General features: G+C 36.0%; 1 protein-coding gene across 4 annotated transcripts; it reads right to left on the bottom strand.

Moving 5' to 3' along the window:
* Nucleotides 1-117: 117 nt before the first annotated feature.
* hdac7b (histone deacetylase 7b) lies at nucleotides 118-15,578 on the bottom strand. Of its 4 annotated transcripts, none has more exons than XM_081379961.1 (21): nucleotides 14,762-15,578; nucleotides 14,613-14,670; nucleotides 13,374-13,476; nucleotides 12,907-12,970; nucleotides 11,375-11,463; nucleotides 11,138-11,248; nucleotides 10,933-11,033; nucleotides 10,293-10,410; nucleotides 10,038-10,207; nucleotides 9,682-9,964; nucleotides 8,157-8,290; nucleotides 7,906-8,070; nucleotides 7,771-7,826; nucleotides 7,071-7,158; nucleotides 3,297-3,398; nucleotides 3,055-3,152; nucleotides 2,733-2,851; nucleotides 1,799-1,932; nucleotides 1,629-1,713; nucleotides 1,427-1,538; nucleotides 118-619 (listed from the first exon to the last, which is right to left on the bottom strand). In XM_081379961.1, the coding sequence occupies exons 3-21, from the start codon at nucleotides 13,474-13,476 to the stop codon at nucleotides 574-576; spliced, it is 2,178 nt and encodes a 725-aa protein (XP_081236087.1). In that variant the 5' UTR covers nucleotides 14,613-14,670; nucleotides 14,762-15,578; the 3' UTR covers nucleotides 118-573. The 4 variants fall into 4 exon arrangements, with proteins under 4 accessions (XP_081236087.1, XP_081236089.1, XP_081236088.1 ...); XM_081379963.1 differs by having other exon boundaries at nucleotides 13,383-13,476; XM_081379962.1 differs by having other exon boundaries at nucleotides 14,613-15,578.
* Between the last annotated feature and the right edge of the window lie 1,191 nt (nucleotides 15,579-16,769).

The following is a 16,769-nucleotide window of genomic DNA, read 5'->3' as shown; positions in this document are numbered from 1 at the left end:
ATATATATATATATATATATATATATATATATATATATATATATATATATATATATATATATATATATATATATATATACACATATATGTGGAGACCGTGCTACATTTTTGACCGTGCTACAAAACAAAGCTTTAAGCATCCTTGATTTAAAGCATTAATTATTTATTTTATTTTTATTTTTAGAAAAGACTCGATCTGACCCTAAACATTTGAACAGTAGTGTATATACCTCTATGGTATATACAGATGATCAAACTCCTATAAAAATAATTCTGGATAAGAGCTGTGAAAACACATTTCACTTAATGTTTCTCATAAATTTCCACTATGATCTCCTTGATTGACATTTCTCAGAGGCTTCATGTGCAATCTATAATTGCAAAATCAAAAAAATGAGTCAGCATTTGAATAAATCACACACTAGATATGATTGTGACAGTAAAGTTCCTTTGTTCATCTTAGTTCCTGAGGATTGTCTCCTGTCTCACACAGTAATATTACAGTAGCTTCAGTCTGGATGTCCAGCTTCTGCTTGGAGAGGAATGAAGTCTCCCAGAAAAGGAGTAAGACTTCTACATTAAATCATCTTCATCATGCTCCATTGGCTCATTTGGGAAACTACAAAGCAGATACAAAGCAAGAGCAAGCTATTTTCAATATATTGAATATAGTATAATATAATATTCAATAATATATTCAATAGTTTTGTTAGTTGTCAGTTAATCTCTAAACACGTTTGTCCAATATGCTAATACAGAAAGCTCAGAGTGCAACAGTGCAAAAAACAGTAAAAAAAAAAAAAAGTCTTTGTTAAAGTGTTATAAGCCATGAACAAAACCAACCAGTCACATTACAAAGTTTGGAGCAAAAATGTATTTGAAAAACAAGACTGTGTACTTTATGGATTTATGAGAAAAAACTACAATCCTATGAAGCAATGTGAATGACATAATCGAATTAAAGACAATAGAGAAATATAAATGTATTAATTTGCAGTAGCATATTATATATAGAAATAACATATTTTAAGTTCAGTGCAAAATATGCAGATATTTACAAATATTTAAGTATTTTTTATCGTGTGACGAGACTCGATTATATCCATGTAATTACGATTACATGCTTCATGGGAGAGGGTGTTCCCTGTAGAGCTCTTTTGCTCATCGTGACACTCTGATTGGTGGAGATTTTTGAAGAATCATGGGTAATGTAGTTTTTTACCAGGAATTCCACTATGACACAAGATTCTTTAAAAAGTAAGTTGAATAAAATGCAAACTGATGGCTTCAGTCTGAGTTTGCCCTCGATTTACAACCTTGGAGTTCACAGCAGGTCTGTCTATAAAAGTTACTATTAAAAATCAATTTCCTTATGGAGAAAATGAGTGGAATTTTCTGAATGTTGCACTCTATACTGTTGTCTTACCGGCTTCTGTTTGGAACATTCATAGTAAGGCCATCCAGGACTAAAGCAGCTTCAGTGCCCGCCGAGTATCTCCTTTCTCCTTTTCCATAAGACAATGAATGCCAGTACCTGCCTGAGAGGGAGACAGAGAGTAGTATGAAAAGAAAAGATCATCAAGACCACAGAAAATAAACATAAACAACACAAACTGAGCGATTCTCACTCTGAAAATGCAGCACCGTCTCCAGAGATTTGATCGCGTTGGCACAGGGAATCCTCTGTAGTTCCTTCTCAGCAAAAGGCTCAGGCTGCAGAAACAAACAATACTCAATTCATGCAATACCCACTGTGTTAAACATGTTCATGTTGGCATCTGTAAGCACACACACACACCTCATTTCCCACGAGAGCACTGACACAGGCTTGAGATGCATCGCAGAGGGATATGAGGTCATAACCTCCCTCTAACACCAACACCACTCGACCTTCAGCCAACTCCATTAATTTTCGGGTCAAGACCCCAAAACCTGAGAAATTTCACATAAAACCTTATAAACCCAAAACCATTTACGGTCAATGGCACATACCAACACGAATGTCACATTAGTCATTAGTTACAAAAACATCAGCGACTCTTGATATAAGTTTAATATGTGTCATATGAGAACCTTAATGACTTGACACATTCACGATAGCTGACATGGACATAACAGTCATGATTAAGCCAATAACGTTTGAGTCCCAACAAAAATGCAAAGTCATTATAAGCTCTTCTGCTTTCCATCTGAAGGACTCTTATTTTTATTCTCAGGGGAAATCCTACAGAGCAAGAAAATGCAGACAAGCACAAACACTCTCAAGCTCAGATAATATAATGCTCTTGCAAAACCTAGTGAGCTAATAAGGCAACAAAAAGATTTTGATTATAAATAAAATAATATTTTATTCAGTATGGAAAATTACCAATAAAAACTATTTCAATTATTAAATATTTAAAAAAATACATTACATACATTAAATACATGCATTATTACAGTACTATGTAAACATGTTAACAGTAAACTAAATGGCAATAAAATGTGAGTAATATTTCATAACGTAGTTAATGTCACACACACACACACACACACACACACACACACACACACACACACACACACACACACACACACACACACACACACACGTGTATATATATATATATATATATATATATATATATATATATATATATATATATATATATATATATATATATATATATATAGCACTATCATTTGGAAAGTGAAGATACAAACTCTACACAGTTTGTATTTTTAATACGTACATTTTGCTGAGACCATGTATCCACCCAGAGAATCTGAGTGACCCTTTGCAGCATTAAAACCAGCTGAAACCAGCACCACATTTGGGGAAAACTCGTGAGCAATAGGCATAACTACGGTTCTATAAAGAGAGACACAATATTTGATTAATTAGTACATGTAGACTTAATAGTGGCACCAGATAGAACTGCAAACAGGTTCCCAGAAGAAAGAAAATCATGCAGGTTTGGAATAACATAAGGGTGATTAATGTTGACAGAAACTATCCCTTTAACGTGAGATTAGAATGAAACTAAACACAATAAAATGACTGCAAAATATTACCTGAATGCAGCTAGGTATTCTGCATCTCCTATTGGAAGACTCGGCCCTCCTGACCACGCCACATTTACATTAAAGCCTTTCCCCTTGTCAGATCCTGTCTGCAATACATTCAGTTAGTTTACATAAACATGCAGACATAGCAGTATGACACTTCAAGAAAGCACAGCTTTGCTCAAATATCACACTTATATATAAAAAAAACACACTTTATAGTTTCATAGAAGAATATACACAAAACAAACCATGTCGGGTGCTCCAGTACCCTCATAGTGATGCAGAGATATATAGAGGACATTAGGATCGGTGTAGAACATCTGCTCAGTTTCATTATCATGATGAAGATCCTGACAAAAGTGCAGGGGAGTGCAATGATTAATAAAAACACAAACCTTTTGGAAACTTCATTGATTTACACACACACACAAAAAAGCTGAAGCGTGTAATTTTTGGCAAATTATCGGCAAATTAAATTGCAAAAAGTATGATTGTTGAAGGCAAGAAGGAGATCAGAAATAAAACTTAAGAAATCCTGTCTAGGCACAGTACAATATACACTATATACTGTATCTACATCTACAACTCCATTTCCAGAATATTTGGGACATTTTGTACAATTTTGCAGTTTGCACAGATGCACCCCAATACCAAGTCAAGTCAAGTTTATTTATATAGCGCTTTTCACAATACAGATTGTATCAAAGCAGCTTCACAGTATTAAATTAAAATAATACATGAATGATTGTTTCTAGTGGAAAACGTCCACGTTTGGTAATGCTGATCAATAGTATTGTTGATTGATTAATTAAATTAAATATCCCCAAATATCCCCAACTGAGCAAGCCAAGGGCAACAGTGGCAAGGAACCGAAAAAACTCCATCAGGTGACCTAATGGAGAAAAAAAAACCTTGGGAGAACCCAGGCTCAGTCGGGGGCCAGTTCTCCTCTGGCGTTTATGAACTGGTCGGATTTAACTGTAAGATTAAAAGTATTATATGAATGCCTGGCTGAAGAGATGCATCTTTAATCTAGTTTTAAACTGGGAGAGCGAGTCTGAGCAACGAACAGTATCAGGAAGGCTATTCCAGAGTTTTGGAGCTCAATGTGAAAATGCTCTCCCTCCTTTGGTGGACCTAGATATCCTAGGTATGACCAAAAGCCTTGAATTTAGTGATCTTAAAGAGCGCGATGGATTATAGGGCGATAGAAGATCCGTTAAATAGACTGGAACTAAGCCGTTTAGGGCTTTATAAGTCAGTAGCAATACCTTGTAATTAATACGGAACTTTATAGGTAACCAATGCAGTGATGATAAAATTGGTGTTATATGATCATATTTTCTTGATCTAGTAAGAACTCTAGCGGCGGCATTTTGGACTAACTGTAGCTTTTTTATTAAGGATGCAGGGCAACCGGCTAATAAAGTTTTACAGTAATCTAGTCTCGAGGTCATGAATGTATGAACTAACTTTTCTACATCAGAAACTGATAGCATGTTACGTAGCTTAGCAATGTTTTTAAGGTGGAAAGAAGGCTGTTCTTGTAACATATGAAATATGATTTTCAAAAGACAGGTTGCAGTCTAGTATAACACCCAGGTCTTTTACTGTAGAGGATAAAGTAACAGGACATCCTACTATGTTAAAGTTGTAGTGTGAGAGGTTTTGTGGGCGGTTTTTTGAACCGATGATTAGTACCTCTGTCTTGTCTGGATTTAATAAAAGAAAATTGCGCGTCATCCAATCTTTTATATCTTTAACACACTCTGTCAATTTGGATAATTTAGCGTTTTCATCTGGCTGTGGTGAAATATAGATTTGAGTGTCATAACAATGGAAACTAATTCCATGTTTCCTTATAATATTTCCAAGTGGCAGCATATACCTGTATATTGAAAATAACAGAGGGCCCAACACAGATCCCTGCGGCACTCCATAGTTTACTGGAGTTATGATCGATTTTTCTCCATTTAAATAGACAAAATGGTAGCCATTAGATAAGTATGATCTGAACCATCTTAATGCTTGTCCTTGAACACCAGTATAATTTTGTAGTTGATCTAAGAGTATTGTGTGATCTATAGTATCGAACGCAGCACTAAGATCAAGTAAAACTAGTATTGAGATACAAGCCTTGGTCAGAAGCTAATAGTAAATCATTTGTGATTTTAACAAGCACAGTTTCAGTGCTACGATGTGGTCTGAATCCAGACTGAAACTTTTCATAGTTGTCATTTTCTTGCAAGAAAGAGCCCAGTTGGGCGGATACAACTTTTTTTAGTATTTTAGACATAAAAGGAAGATTTGAAATGGGTCTATAATTTGCTAGATTATGTGGGTCTAATTGTGGTTTCTTAATGAGAGGTTTAATAACTGCCAGTTTAAATGTTCTTGGAACATGACCTAAAGATAAAGATGAGTTAATAATATTGAGGAGAGGCTCTTCCACTATAGGTAACACTTCTTTCAGTAGTTTTGTGGGTATAGGATCTAATAAAAATGTTGTTTTAGATGAAGTGATGTTTAATAACTCTTTTTGTTCTATAGTTGTAAAGCACTGTAATTGTTCTTGCGGGGTGATAATTGAGGCTGAATTATAAGGCGCGATTGAGGATTGAACGTTTACAATTGTGGTTCTGATGTTTTCTATTTTCTCAGTGAAGAACTTCATGAAATCATTACTACTAAACTGTAACGGAATATTTTGTTCAAGTGACATCTGTTTATTTGTTAGTCTAGCCACGGTGTTAAATAAAAACCTAGGATTGTTTTGGTTGTTTTCTATTAGTTTGCGGAGGTGCTCAGCCCTGGCCGCTTTTAGGGCCTTTTTATAACGTGACATACTGTCTTTCCATGCGATTCTAAAGACCTCTAAATTAGTTTGTTTCCATTTACACTCTAAATTTCGGGTTTCTCTCTTTAGAACATGCGTAGTATTGTTGTTCCATGGTGCTTTACTTTTCTCTCTGATCTTTTTTAATCTAATGGGTGCAACAATATCCAATTTTCCAGAATGGTGCTCATAGTGCTAGTTAATTCCTCTAGTTCATCTGTTTGTTTGGGTTCACTGAGCAGCTGAGACAGATCAAATAAGCAATACCAGGACAGATGTTTATTTTCACACCTTTCACTGGTGAAAATCTCGTTGGTCCCTTTCGTCTTTGGGACTGAGAACTCGATGTCCATTTTTTTCCAAAAACAAGCTGAAACATGGATTCATCAGACCACAGCACACATTTCCACTGTGTTTTATACCATCTGAGATGATCTTAGGCCCAGAGAACTCGGCCGCATCTCCGCATAAAACTGATAGCTTTTTCCTTGCGTAACAGAGATTCCAGTTGCATTTCATAATCCAGCGACAGACTGTGTTAAGTGAAAATGGTTTTCTAAAGTACATGTGGCTGTATTTAACACAGTTTCTCATGCAATGTCATCTTCAACAGAAGTCTCCTGCCTTGCCCTACACAGACATGAATACACAAATTCTTTGCAATTTTGCATTGAGAAATGTGATTTTTGAATTGTTTGACAATTCTTCTCATAATATTTGGCACAAAGTGGTGAGCCATGACTGAGAAGCTCTTTTACACCCAAATACAATACCCTCCACTATTACCAGTTCACCTGCTCATTGTGGACTGTTTCAAAAGAGTTGAATAATCTAACTTGGATAATCTTTTCACTTTTATTTTGCCTCAGTCCCAACTTTTTTGTAGTGTGTTGCAGTCATCAATATCAAAATTTGTTTATATTTACAAAATGCAATTATGTTGTTCAGTGAAAACATTGGAAAACTTTTCTTTGTACTTTTGTCAGTTAAAAAAAAGGTTCAAGAGAATTAAAATAAAATAAAATCACAGATTGTGAATTTTATAGCATTTTACAAAATGTCCCAACTTTTCTGGAAATGGGGTTGTAAAATCTCATGGTCAAATACCCTTTATCAGTAAGTGGAAATATGTGTAAGTGTGGAAATAAATCCACAAAGGCAAATACTGTGTTTCTGTGTGTCTTACCCAGTCGACTATAAGGATCTTTTTATGCTTTGTTCGGTCTTGAAGCTGTTTAGCAGCAATGGCCACAGAATTAAACATAATGGAGTCACTTTAACAGACACAATGAGAGAGATCAGTTTTTTATAGTGCTACTTAAAGTCAGTATGAAAAAAATCCTCCTGGACTTATTGTGAAAGTTTCATTGATGTACATTATTTAAAAAAATATAAAAAAAAAAACATACATATAGTAATATACAGCAATATTTACCTACATAAGCTACCGTTCAAAAGTTTGGGGTCGGGTAAGATGTTAATGTTTTTGAAAGAAATCTCTTTTGCACATCAAAGCTGCTTTTATTTGATCAATCATACAGTAAAACAGCAATATTGTGAAATATCACTACAGTTTAAAATAACCGTTTTCTATTTTAATATATTTTAAAATGTAATTTACTCATGTGATGGCAAAGCAATGATATAAAAGTCACTTTAACTTTTAATTTGGATAATTTTGATGTGTCCTTACTGAATAAAGTTTTTAAAATCGTACTGACACCAAATTTCTGAACGGTAGTGTGTGTTATTACTGCTACTGAAGTTTATATCAAAAATGATATTAAATATTATTCTATACATTTTCTTGCTGAACATCCCCTTTTACACTATGCAAAAGTGGCTGTGAACACCATTTCATGTTGATGTTGTAAAGTGCAACTCACTTTGTTTGAGAATGTGATGCATGGTGTCCTGAGGGTGTGACCACAGCAAACCCATTCTAAGGATGAGTCAGAAAAAGAAGAAGTGAGAATCTTTGTGGTTATAGGAGAAAGAATTGTGGACAATAGGAATCTCACCCTTAGCGCTCCGCTAGCCACATGCAGAGCCAGCTCGATCACACTGCCGAATGCCATTTGCAGTGCTGCTGTGCTGCAGGAACTATTTGTTATGGTTTTTGAGAGCCCAGAATGAAGAACTACTGACTGTAGTTCAACAGAAGTTGCCAGCCTGCCTTTAACTAACTAAAACACAAGCACACACACATGGATGTAACTTCTCACCACTGCAATAATAGTTACAGCCATATGATTTGTTCAGCATTGTTTACCTCACACTGATCCCTGAGGCCACACTGCTGCAATCTTAACCAGATACTCCTAATTCTGTCGTCATGTTCATGGTGAAAGCTGATATCTCCACAGTCACACTCAAGATTCAGCACACGAGAGTCAAACACCAAACCTAAACACACACACATACTATATACAGTATAAATGCATTTTATACAACAGTTACAAGAGTGCTGATATTCAGTCCAACAACACTGGGACTTCCTATCACTCCGCTTATCTGTGTTTGTGTGTTTCGGACAGATAGTCAGTCTGCCATTTAGTAGTATAAATACTTTTATTAACTTTCTATCTAATCAATTTTACATTTCTTTGTCAATTACACTGTTTTCCTTCTTTTTTCTCTTTAAAATCAGTGCTACCTGACTAGAGAACACAGAGAAAAAGAGCTGTTGTCTATCCTTGTGCCAAATAGGTAGGAAAACTTCAACACCCATAATGCACTGGGCATGTTGCCATCCAAGGCCACTCCTAGTCTGCTCCTATTGGATAGGACGGGTTGCCAAGTTTATGGTTTTCCACTGAATTGGGCTACATTTAAACTGTTGCCACGGGTTGATTTTTTCCCTTGCAGGTAAAAGTTTTGACATATTGCATAAATTAGATTTATACCAGTGTTAAACTGTGCCGGAAGTTAAGTTTTGTGAAGGAGGGCCACTGGTAGGGAGCTTTTAAATTATATTTATAATCCCCATGATATAGTGGGTTTCAGTTTGTATAAAAGTGACAGTAAAAATAAAATAAAAATGTAGTATGGGGATGGCATATTTTGAATATTTGGGAGGTCTTTGGGCTACTTTTGGGCTCTTTTTGATTGGTCATTGGGCAACACTATGGTTAGCTTTGAGGGAGTCAAATAGGCTTGACCAGAGACAAATACTGCCTTGCTTGAGTAGAAAATACTGTACTTCTTAGCCAACTTTTCTTCAAATTAATTCAGAAGAAAAGGATCCATTTTTATCATAATGCTGTTTAAAGAGAAGACAAAGTTTGATACAATTTTCACTGATAAACTCTACAATAACTGTTTTGTTAACCCTCTGTTGGCAGGGATGCAAAAATGCAAAATATAATCTGTAGTTTTTACGAAAGATCTGGAGCTATCAAATAAACAGTAATTTCTCGGCCTAGGTAATGCAAATATAGAGTAAACTTTGTTCATTTACATATACTACCGACATTGTAACAATACAAAGTGGGTTGAAACTTGGCGAACTTGCACTTTAATATTAACTTCTCAGTACTTAGAATATACGGTTTGGTATTTTGCATGTCACTTTTTTATGACAGTAGTGTTTGAGATGCATGATTTCAAGTTTGTCTAAATTTGGAGCTAGAACACCTGACCATCTGTACAAAGGAATTCACATGCTTAATGACAAAAATGTCCTTATTTGATTAGTGACTTATTATAAATTATGCAAAAACATTTAAATATTTCTTAAATATTTTCCCCAGGGCGTTTTAGTGGATGTTTTATTGTGAAAACCTCTTTCCTCCTACCTGTGGTGTATTTTGGTTTGCTCCTTACATTCCGGCCACGAGGTGAGGTTAAATGTGAAGGCAGAGTTCTGTCAAAGGTGTCTGGAGTGGATTGCACACGTGCAAGTTTTCGGTGTTTTTTGTTTTGCAAATCCCAATATTCATAACTGTGCAGTTCTCCCGGGGTATTACTGCAACAGTTAACAAGCGGGGCTTGAGATGGAACGCTTACTGCTTCTCTTGCTCTCTGTCTGTCCCTTTCCAGCTCTCCAGGAGAAACAGGCCACACTGAGCGAACAGGTACCTTATAAAGAGATAGAGCTTGTGAAAAAAAAACTCTGTGTGTTTGAGTGCAAAAACATTTGCATTTGCCTCACCTTTTTTGGATCGTGTTGTTGGAATGCCCCCTGTGGCCACTGCTGATGGTACATGGGGTGTGGAACCACAAGAGTGTGAGTGTGTATGTGCACATAACGATGGATAAAAGAAGGTTCCGACTGGGTTTTGATCAAAGGCCTATGAGGCATCACTACACAATGTTCTGGGACTGTGAGAGACAAAGTGCAAATTACACTAACTTTTTCTTTACACCAATTTTTTTTTTGCTCTCAAGATCAGTAAATGTGTGTTACCTGGAACAATAGGTCGACACACGGTAAAGACCTGTGTATGCGGTTGGGGATAATGAGTGGTAGAACATTCAGAAAAGACGATGGGGTTCTGAACGTCACTGTGTCCAGGAAATTCATCCTGAGGAAAAATATCTGCAATCAGCAATGAGCAAGGTGCAGGCTTGGCTTATCGTATTCGTAGCATTACCTTTTAAACTTACCATTCAAAAGATTGGTTCAGTATGATTTTTAAAAAAAAAATTAAAAAATCTTTTTTTAGCAGGGTTTCTTTATGACAGTAAACACATGTATAATGTTATAGAAGATTTCTATTTCAAATAAATGATCAACGTTTTTCAACATTGATAATAATAATAAAACAATAATATCACAGTTTCCACAAAATTGTTAAGCAGCACAACCATTTACAACTGTGGTAATAATAAGAAATGTTTCATCATCACCAAATCAGCACATTCAAATGATTTCTAAAGGATCATGTGAGACTGAAGACTGGAGTATTGATGCTGAAATTTTAACTTTGCCATCACATGTATGTTCATTTCTATAAAATTTTATAAAAGTTTTCTCTCAATTTAAAAGCACTGTTACGCAGCTTCACATCAGTTAAATATTAATTATTTTAGAACCAATAACGGACCTTGAATGATGATGTGCTATAGGTCTGTGGCTCTTGATGGCTCATCCTTTTATCTGGTGATAAACTTCTCTTGCACACTGGAGCAGAACTGAAAGATACCTCTACAAAAAGCAAACAGCAGGTCACCACAGGATCTTTGCTTTTTATGTTTATGATAGAGATGAAAAATATTACACTTTTGAACAGCACTTAAGTTAATACACACCCATAAAGTCAGATGCTCTGACAGCAGAGGGCGCACTGGTTTTACACTGCAGTGTGTTCTGCCTCGAGTTTACACTTCTCTTTTGTCGCAGCTTTAGAATTGGCTCTGAGGCTTCTCACAAACATGCACACACACACACACACACACACACATTTATGTTTACAGTATAAACACATGAAGACCATATTCGTTAAATACGCTCTAAATAAGCTACATCTGAAAATGTACATATGTCACCTGTTCTTCTTATTGGATTTTCCTCCTCAAAATAAGAGTCAGGTGTGTTAGATGCACCTAGCTGTTGTGGATCCTGACTTTCAGATTTCCTGAGAAACAAACAATTAAAATGCAACCTACAGTATGTGTGTACACTGTTGAGGTAATAATTATTGCCCCCCTTGGTAAATATGGCCAAAGACAGCTGTGAAAATAAATCTGAATTGTTTATCCTTTTGATCCTTCATTAAAAAGAAACATTTTAAAGTGGGAGGAAACTACAATATGAAATAAATGTTTTTATCAATACATGTTGGCCAGAGTTAACAGAACCCCTAGAAATTCTTATGAGTAAAATGTCTCTGAAGTATATTCCCATTCATATTACTTTTTTTTTTTTTAGCACACCAGGGTGACTAGGAACATGAAATTTTGTCCAGTCATGACTTCCTGAGTATAAATTGATTAAAAGATTGTTGAGCTTCGCAAAAAAAAAAAAGAAATGTCCATTTCCAACATCAGGGCAATAATTATTTCCAATCAACTATATGAATCTGCCTGTAAAAGGACATGTCTATATTGTCTTAATGCAGGGCGAGGAGGATAGTTTGAGTATACAAAGACTCTCCAAGGATCACTGCTGAAGAATTGCAGAAATTAGTTGAGTCTTGGTGTCAGAAAGCCTCAAAACAAATAGGCTATATCAAACGGTACCTACATCACCACAAGCTGTTTGGGAGGGTTTTGAGGAAAAAAAAACTCTGTTCTCATCCAAAAACAGATTCCAGCATATTCAAATGCCAGAAACTACAGGAACTTCTAACAGGACTGGGTTCTATGGTCAGATGAAACTAAAAAAGTATATATTTTTGGCAGCAAACACACAAGATGGTTTAGTGCACACTGGGCTAAAAAAGTACCTCATGCCCACCGTTAAATATAAAGCTTAATTATTTTTCTGCCAGAGGTCCTGGACATCTTGTTCAGACAAATGGTATCATGGATTCGATAAAATACCACAAGATGAAAAAAATCAAAACCTGATTGCCCCTGCTAGAAATCTTATAATTGGGCCGTGGTTGAATCTTCCATCAGGACAATGATCCAAACCAAACATAAAAAATGATCCCAAAAATGGGTCACTAAACACAACATGAAGGTTCTGCCATGGCCATTCCAGTCTCCTGACCTGACCCCTACAGAAAATGAGTGGTGATATTCAAACTCATCAGGCATTATAAGAAGACTTGGAGCTGTTATCTTGGCAAATGGATGCTGCAAAAAGTATTGAATAAAAAGGATAATTGTGGCCAACGTGTATTGGAGCAAAACATTTATTTCATAATAAGATTTTCCTACCATTTTCAATAGTTTTGTCAATGAAAGGTTAGATTTTTACGATTTTATTTTTTAAATATAAGATTAAAAGGATAAGCAATGCAGATTTATTTTCATAACCTGCTTTGCTAATATTTATTTACCAAGGGGACCAATATTTCTGACCTCAGTAAGGAGTTAGGAGACAGTTATGGCAGGTTTTTATTGTTTGTAACCTGATCTGCTTCTTGCGAATATGTTGATTTAGTATTCGTTTCACCTGGTCACTGGCGACAGCACCTGCCAATCACAACAATCATCAAATCACACCAGATCAAATTATGTGTTTAGAAACACCATATGGAATTACAGAATAGCCTACAACAGGGTCAGAAATTAACCACGGCTTGGTGAAAAATGCAGATGAAAAATGTCAGAGCAAAAAAGAAATGTTTATCTGACATTTCATAATATTCTACTCTAGGCCTGTATAGGTTCAGACACTTGAGTAAGCATTCTAGTTGCAATTTAATTAGTTTTGGAAATAAATGGACAAGCCATTCTTTTACATACAGAAAAAAATATTTGCCCCTGAAAATCAATCCATCAGACCAAATATCAACCCTTAACAAAAAAAAAAAAAAAACACTTTCTGACATTGGTATACAATAAAAACTATAAATATTTGTAAAAAAAAGTATACTCTGTTCACTCTTCTTTTTATTCAAAGGCTGATTAAATGGCTGTTTTCCCACTTGCGCGCTCTTCCTCCCTCTCTCCAGCTTCCTGTGCGGATGTTGAGACATCTGAATAATGAGGATGAGACAAAATATCAGTTCTGAAACTGGAATATTGGATATCAATGGTTCCAGAACAGGCTTGTTTCAAAATTACACTGCAGTATGCATGCTAACCAGGGGCTTTACTGTGTAATACAGTGTAACTATGTAGATATCTATATTACAATTGTAACTTTGGGGTGAAGAGACTATCCCTTTAAGCCAAAAAGTATCACAACAGTCCTTAGTCCAATAGGTTCAGCAATGCAGGACTTACTTTACCCCCGCCAGTAAAAGTACTTGCACAGTCCTCCAGTAAAAAAAAAACAGTTACAAATAGTTCACAACAGTTCCTTTTCTAGAGCGAGAAGACATTAAATGGCTTTTCAGTTTCTGCAGTGTCCTTCTCTGTATTTTTTATTTTTTTTTATGAACTCAACACATGCCGAAACATCTTCACCATTTCGTTATATGCTACCGCAGAAACCACGCTGCACTCAATCTGGGCTGGATCACTATGGTAACCCTTCAGCTGACAAGGAAGTGCTCTATTAAAATGCACATAGAAGAAACTCATCCACTTCCTGAAGCTAAAATTAGAATTGTTTGTCTGATCTAGGGGTGATTTACGTAAGTATGGTATGCTATTCTCATCCTACAATTTGCCTGACCTATATTTGACTTAAATGGCTCTTGGGAAACATTTCAGTCAATCATCGCAATGCGGAACAATCTCAAAGTCTAACTTCCAAAAGTTCTGGGTAATATTTTGCAGCTTAAACGCTTTTATTTATCCATCATAAAGAATGAATAAAAGCAGCTGAAAGACTAAAAAGTGCAAATCTCACACTTTAAGGGTTTCATGCTATACACACAAATAGCAAGCTAGATTATTGACGTGCTTATATATATATATTTTTGTTCTAATAATAAACTAATAAAACCAAATAATCTTACTCAGAAAGATTCAAAGTCTAGCCAATAGTTCAATCCAAAATGAAATGCTACATTACACTTCCACCTTTGATCATTTGAATACATGCCATTATAATTGACCTATTAAGTTACAATAATATTACAGGAAGCCTGCGGTGTGGCAGAAATTTCAGTTGTCTGGTAACTGAACATAGCAAATAAAGTTTAAACACATGCAGGTCTCTTACCTGTCACATCAGCATAACTTTTCCACCTCTAATACGTTTCCAGGCACCAAGTGCTCATCTAAAAATGACACATAGCATGCATTTGCACTTTCTGGCTGGCCACTTAAAAAAATGAAAAGCAGAACTACACAAATCTATATTCAAACCACCTGCAGACAACAGCGAGCTCCAAAGGTGTGATTTCGTTGAGTGACATCTAGCTTTATGTTCACGCTGTCAACTCTGAAGCCCCTCCTGTTGAGCTTCCTCTCTTCTCACTACATCAACAGTTGTCTGCTTCTCTCTACGAACAAATCTATCAATGATTTCATTTGGAATCCCTAAGTTGTGTGTGCAAATGATAGATATCTTAATGTCTGCAATAGCCACAATTTAGCATGCAAAATGGTTTGCTGCCAGAGTCGTGTAAAGGAAGAGTGTGTATTTGAAAGATAAGGAAGGCAGGGCACACGCTATTATCTGGTGCCACCCTTACCAACTAATGTACAGAAAAGGGTTATTCTGGGATGGAAAGTCAAAAGACATTCAAGTGAGAAAAATAAGTGAGGCGCACTACGAGCAATTTAAAAACATTTTTTTACCAAATCACTAAATATGTAGAATCTGTTAAATTAACAGGAGAGACCAGTGATAAATTTTGCATTTCAGGTCACGCACCATAACATGTTTACATGTCAAGCATCAACACAAACATGTTGGTTCCATTATATTAATGAGGACATCTCATAGGCGCAATGGTTTATTTACTGTACAGAAGTGCTGATATTTGCTAAGCCCAAACCCACACAAACCTGTTGATATAATGCAAAACATGATTTGGCTAATTTTGGAACTTCTCATATAGTGAGGACTACTGAGATACGCAGGCTATATCCTACTAAAAGAGAGGGGATATTGCAAACAAATAATGGGAAAATTAATTTTTAAAAACCAAGCGCCAATTTGGTTGTGTATATACATGAAATCTTCATGAAATGAAGTCTTTATTTATTTCATCCTTGATTTTTCTCACATTTTTAATCACTGACTTCTTCTCTAAGCTGGTTAAAATGTTGATGTTGAAATATGCAAGTCATATAGAAGAGGTTTGTGGTTCTGTGGCTTTTTGATCATTTGTCACCTCAGCATTTGCACTGAATGATTTGCTTTATATGATCAAACTATTTGTTATCAACTCTGCATGATGATATTTAATGGCCCTCCAATTTGTACATTGGAGCTCAACATGCATATAGTGTTCATGTGTGAATGTATGTGTCTGTGTTTGGTTTTGCACCTGCTCTACCGCTTTACAGGAAGCTTTGACCTCACCCCCCTTCACTGAGACTTTCTCATTCTCTGTTTGTGCGCTCTATCCAGGTTTGTCTATGCAGATACCTGGGCTCTTTGCTGAGACAGCAGAGAGGACAATGTGGTTTTACTCAGAAACACATGCGAACAGGCTGCCCCATATAAGAAACACCCCATGCCACTTGCACAACCACCTGCAAATGCATCCTCAATCTCACTTTCAAAATGAGCCGAGCCCATGGGTGTCCTCCATGTTTTGAAAGTAAAAAACACTTAACTATTTTGTATGTTGTTCCTGGAAATACCTGTGCTGACCTCACCACATTCCTTTCCATTTGCCCAGATCTGTGCATCCGTTTTACTGACATTTTGACATTCTGAGCATGAGCTAAACTGAGGGGATACACTTCTTCCACGTGATGCATGGGTCGACTCTAGCTCTATATTGACTTCTAACATCCTGTATTTACTAATGTTACATACAGGAATTCAGTGTGACACAACCACATTGGCCTTCTCATGGCAACATTAATAAATGGTTGTTTAAAGACAGCACAATCATTATATTTCATAATATAGCTGTAAAATAACAAATTAAAGTTTAGCCTATATGCTTTAAACACATACTAACGTTTGAACTTGTTGCCCTGGTTGGATGTTATGAAAAACTACAATGGTTGGTAAGAACCAGTGTCAAATGCCATTTATTTATTCATAAAATATGTAAAGCACCTTTTTTTATGGTACAGGACAATAGAGAACAGACAGAAAGCAAAGAAAGAGGGAACAGGCCGAGGCTCGAACTTGGGTCGCCTGAAGAAAAACTCCGCAACATGTCAGAATAAGGCCCACATTACGTCTCATTAC

This window comes from Scardinius erythrophthalmus (assembly GCF_964197995.2).
Source record: "Scardinius erythrophthalmus genome assembly, chromosome: 12".
In the NCBI taxonomy this organism is placed as follows: domain Eukaryota; kingdom Metazoa; phylum Chordata; class Actinopteri; order Cypriniformes; family Leuciscidae; genus Scardinius; species Scardinius erythrophthalmus.
This window is presented reverse-complemented; position numbering and strand designations above follow the sequence as displayed.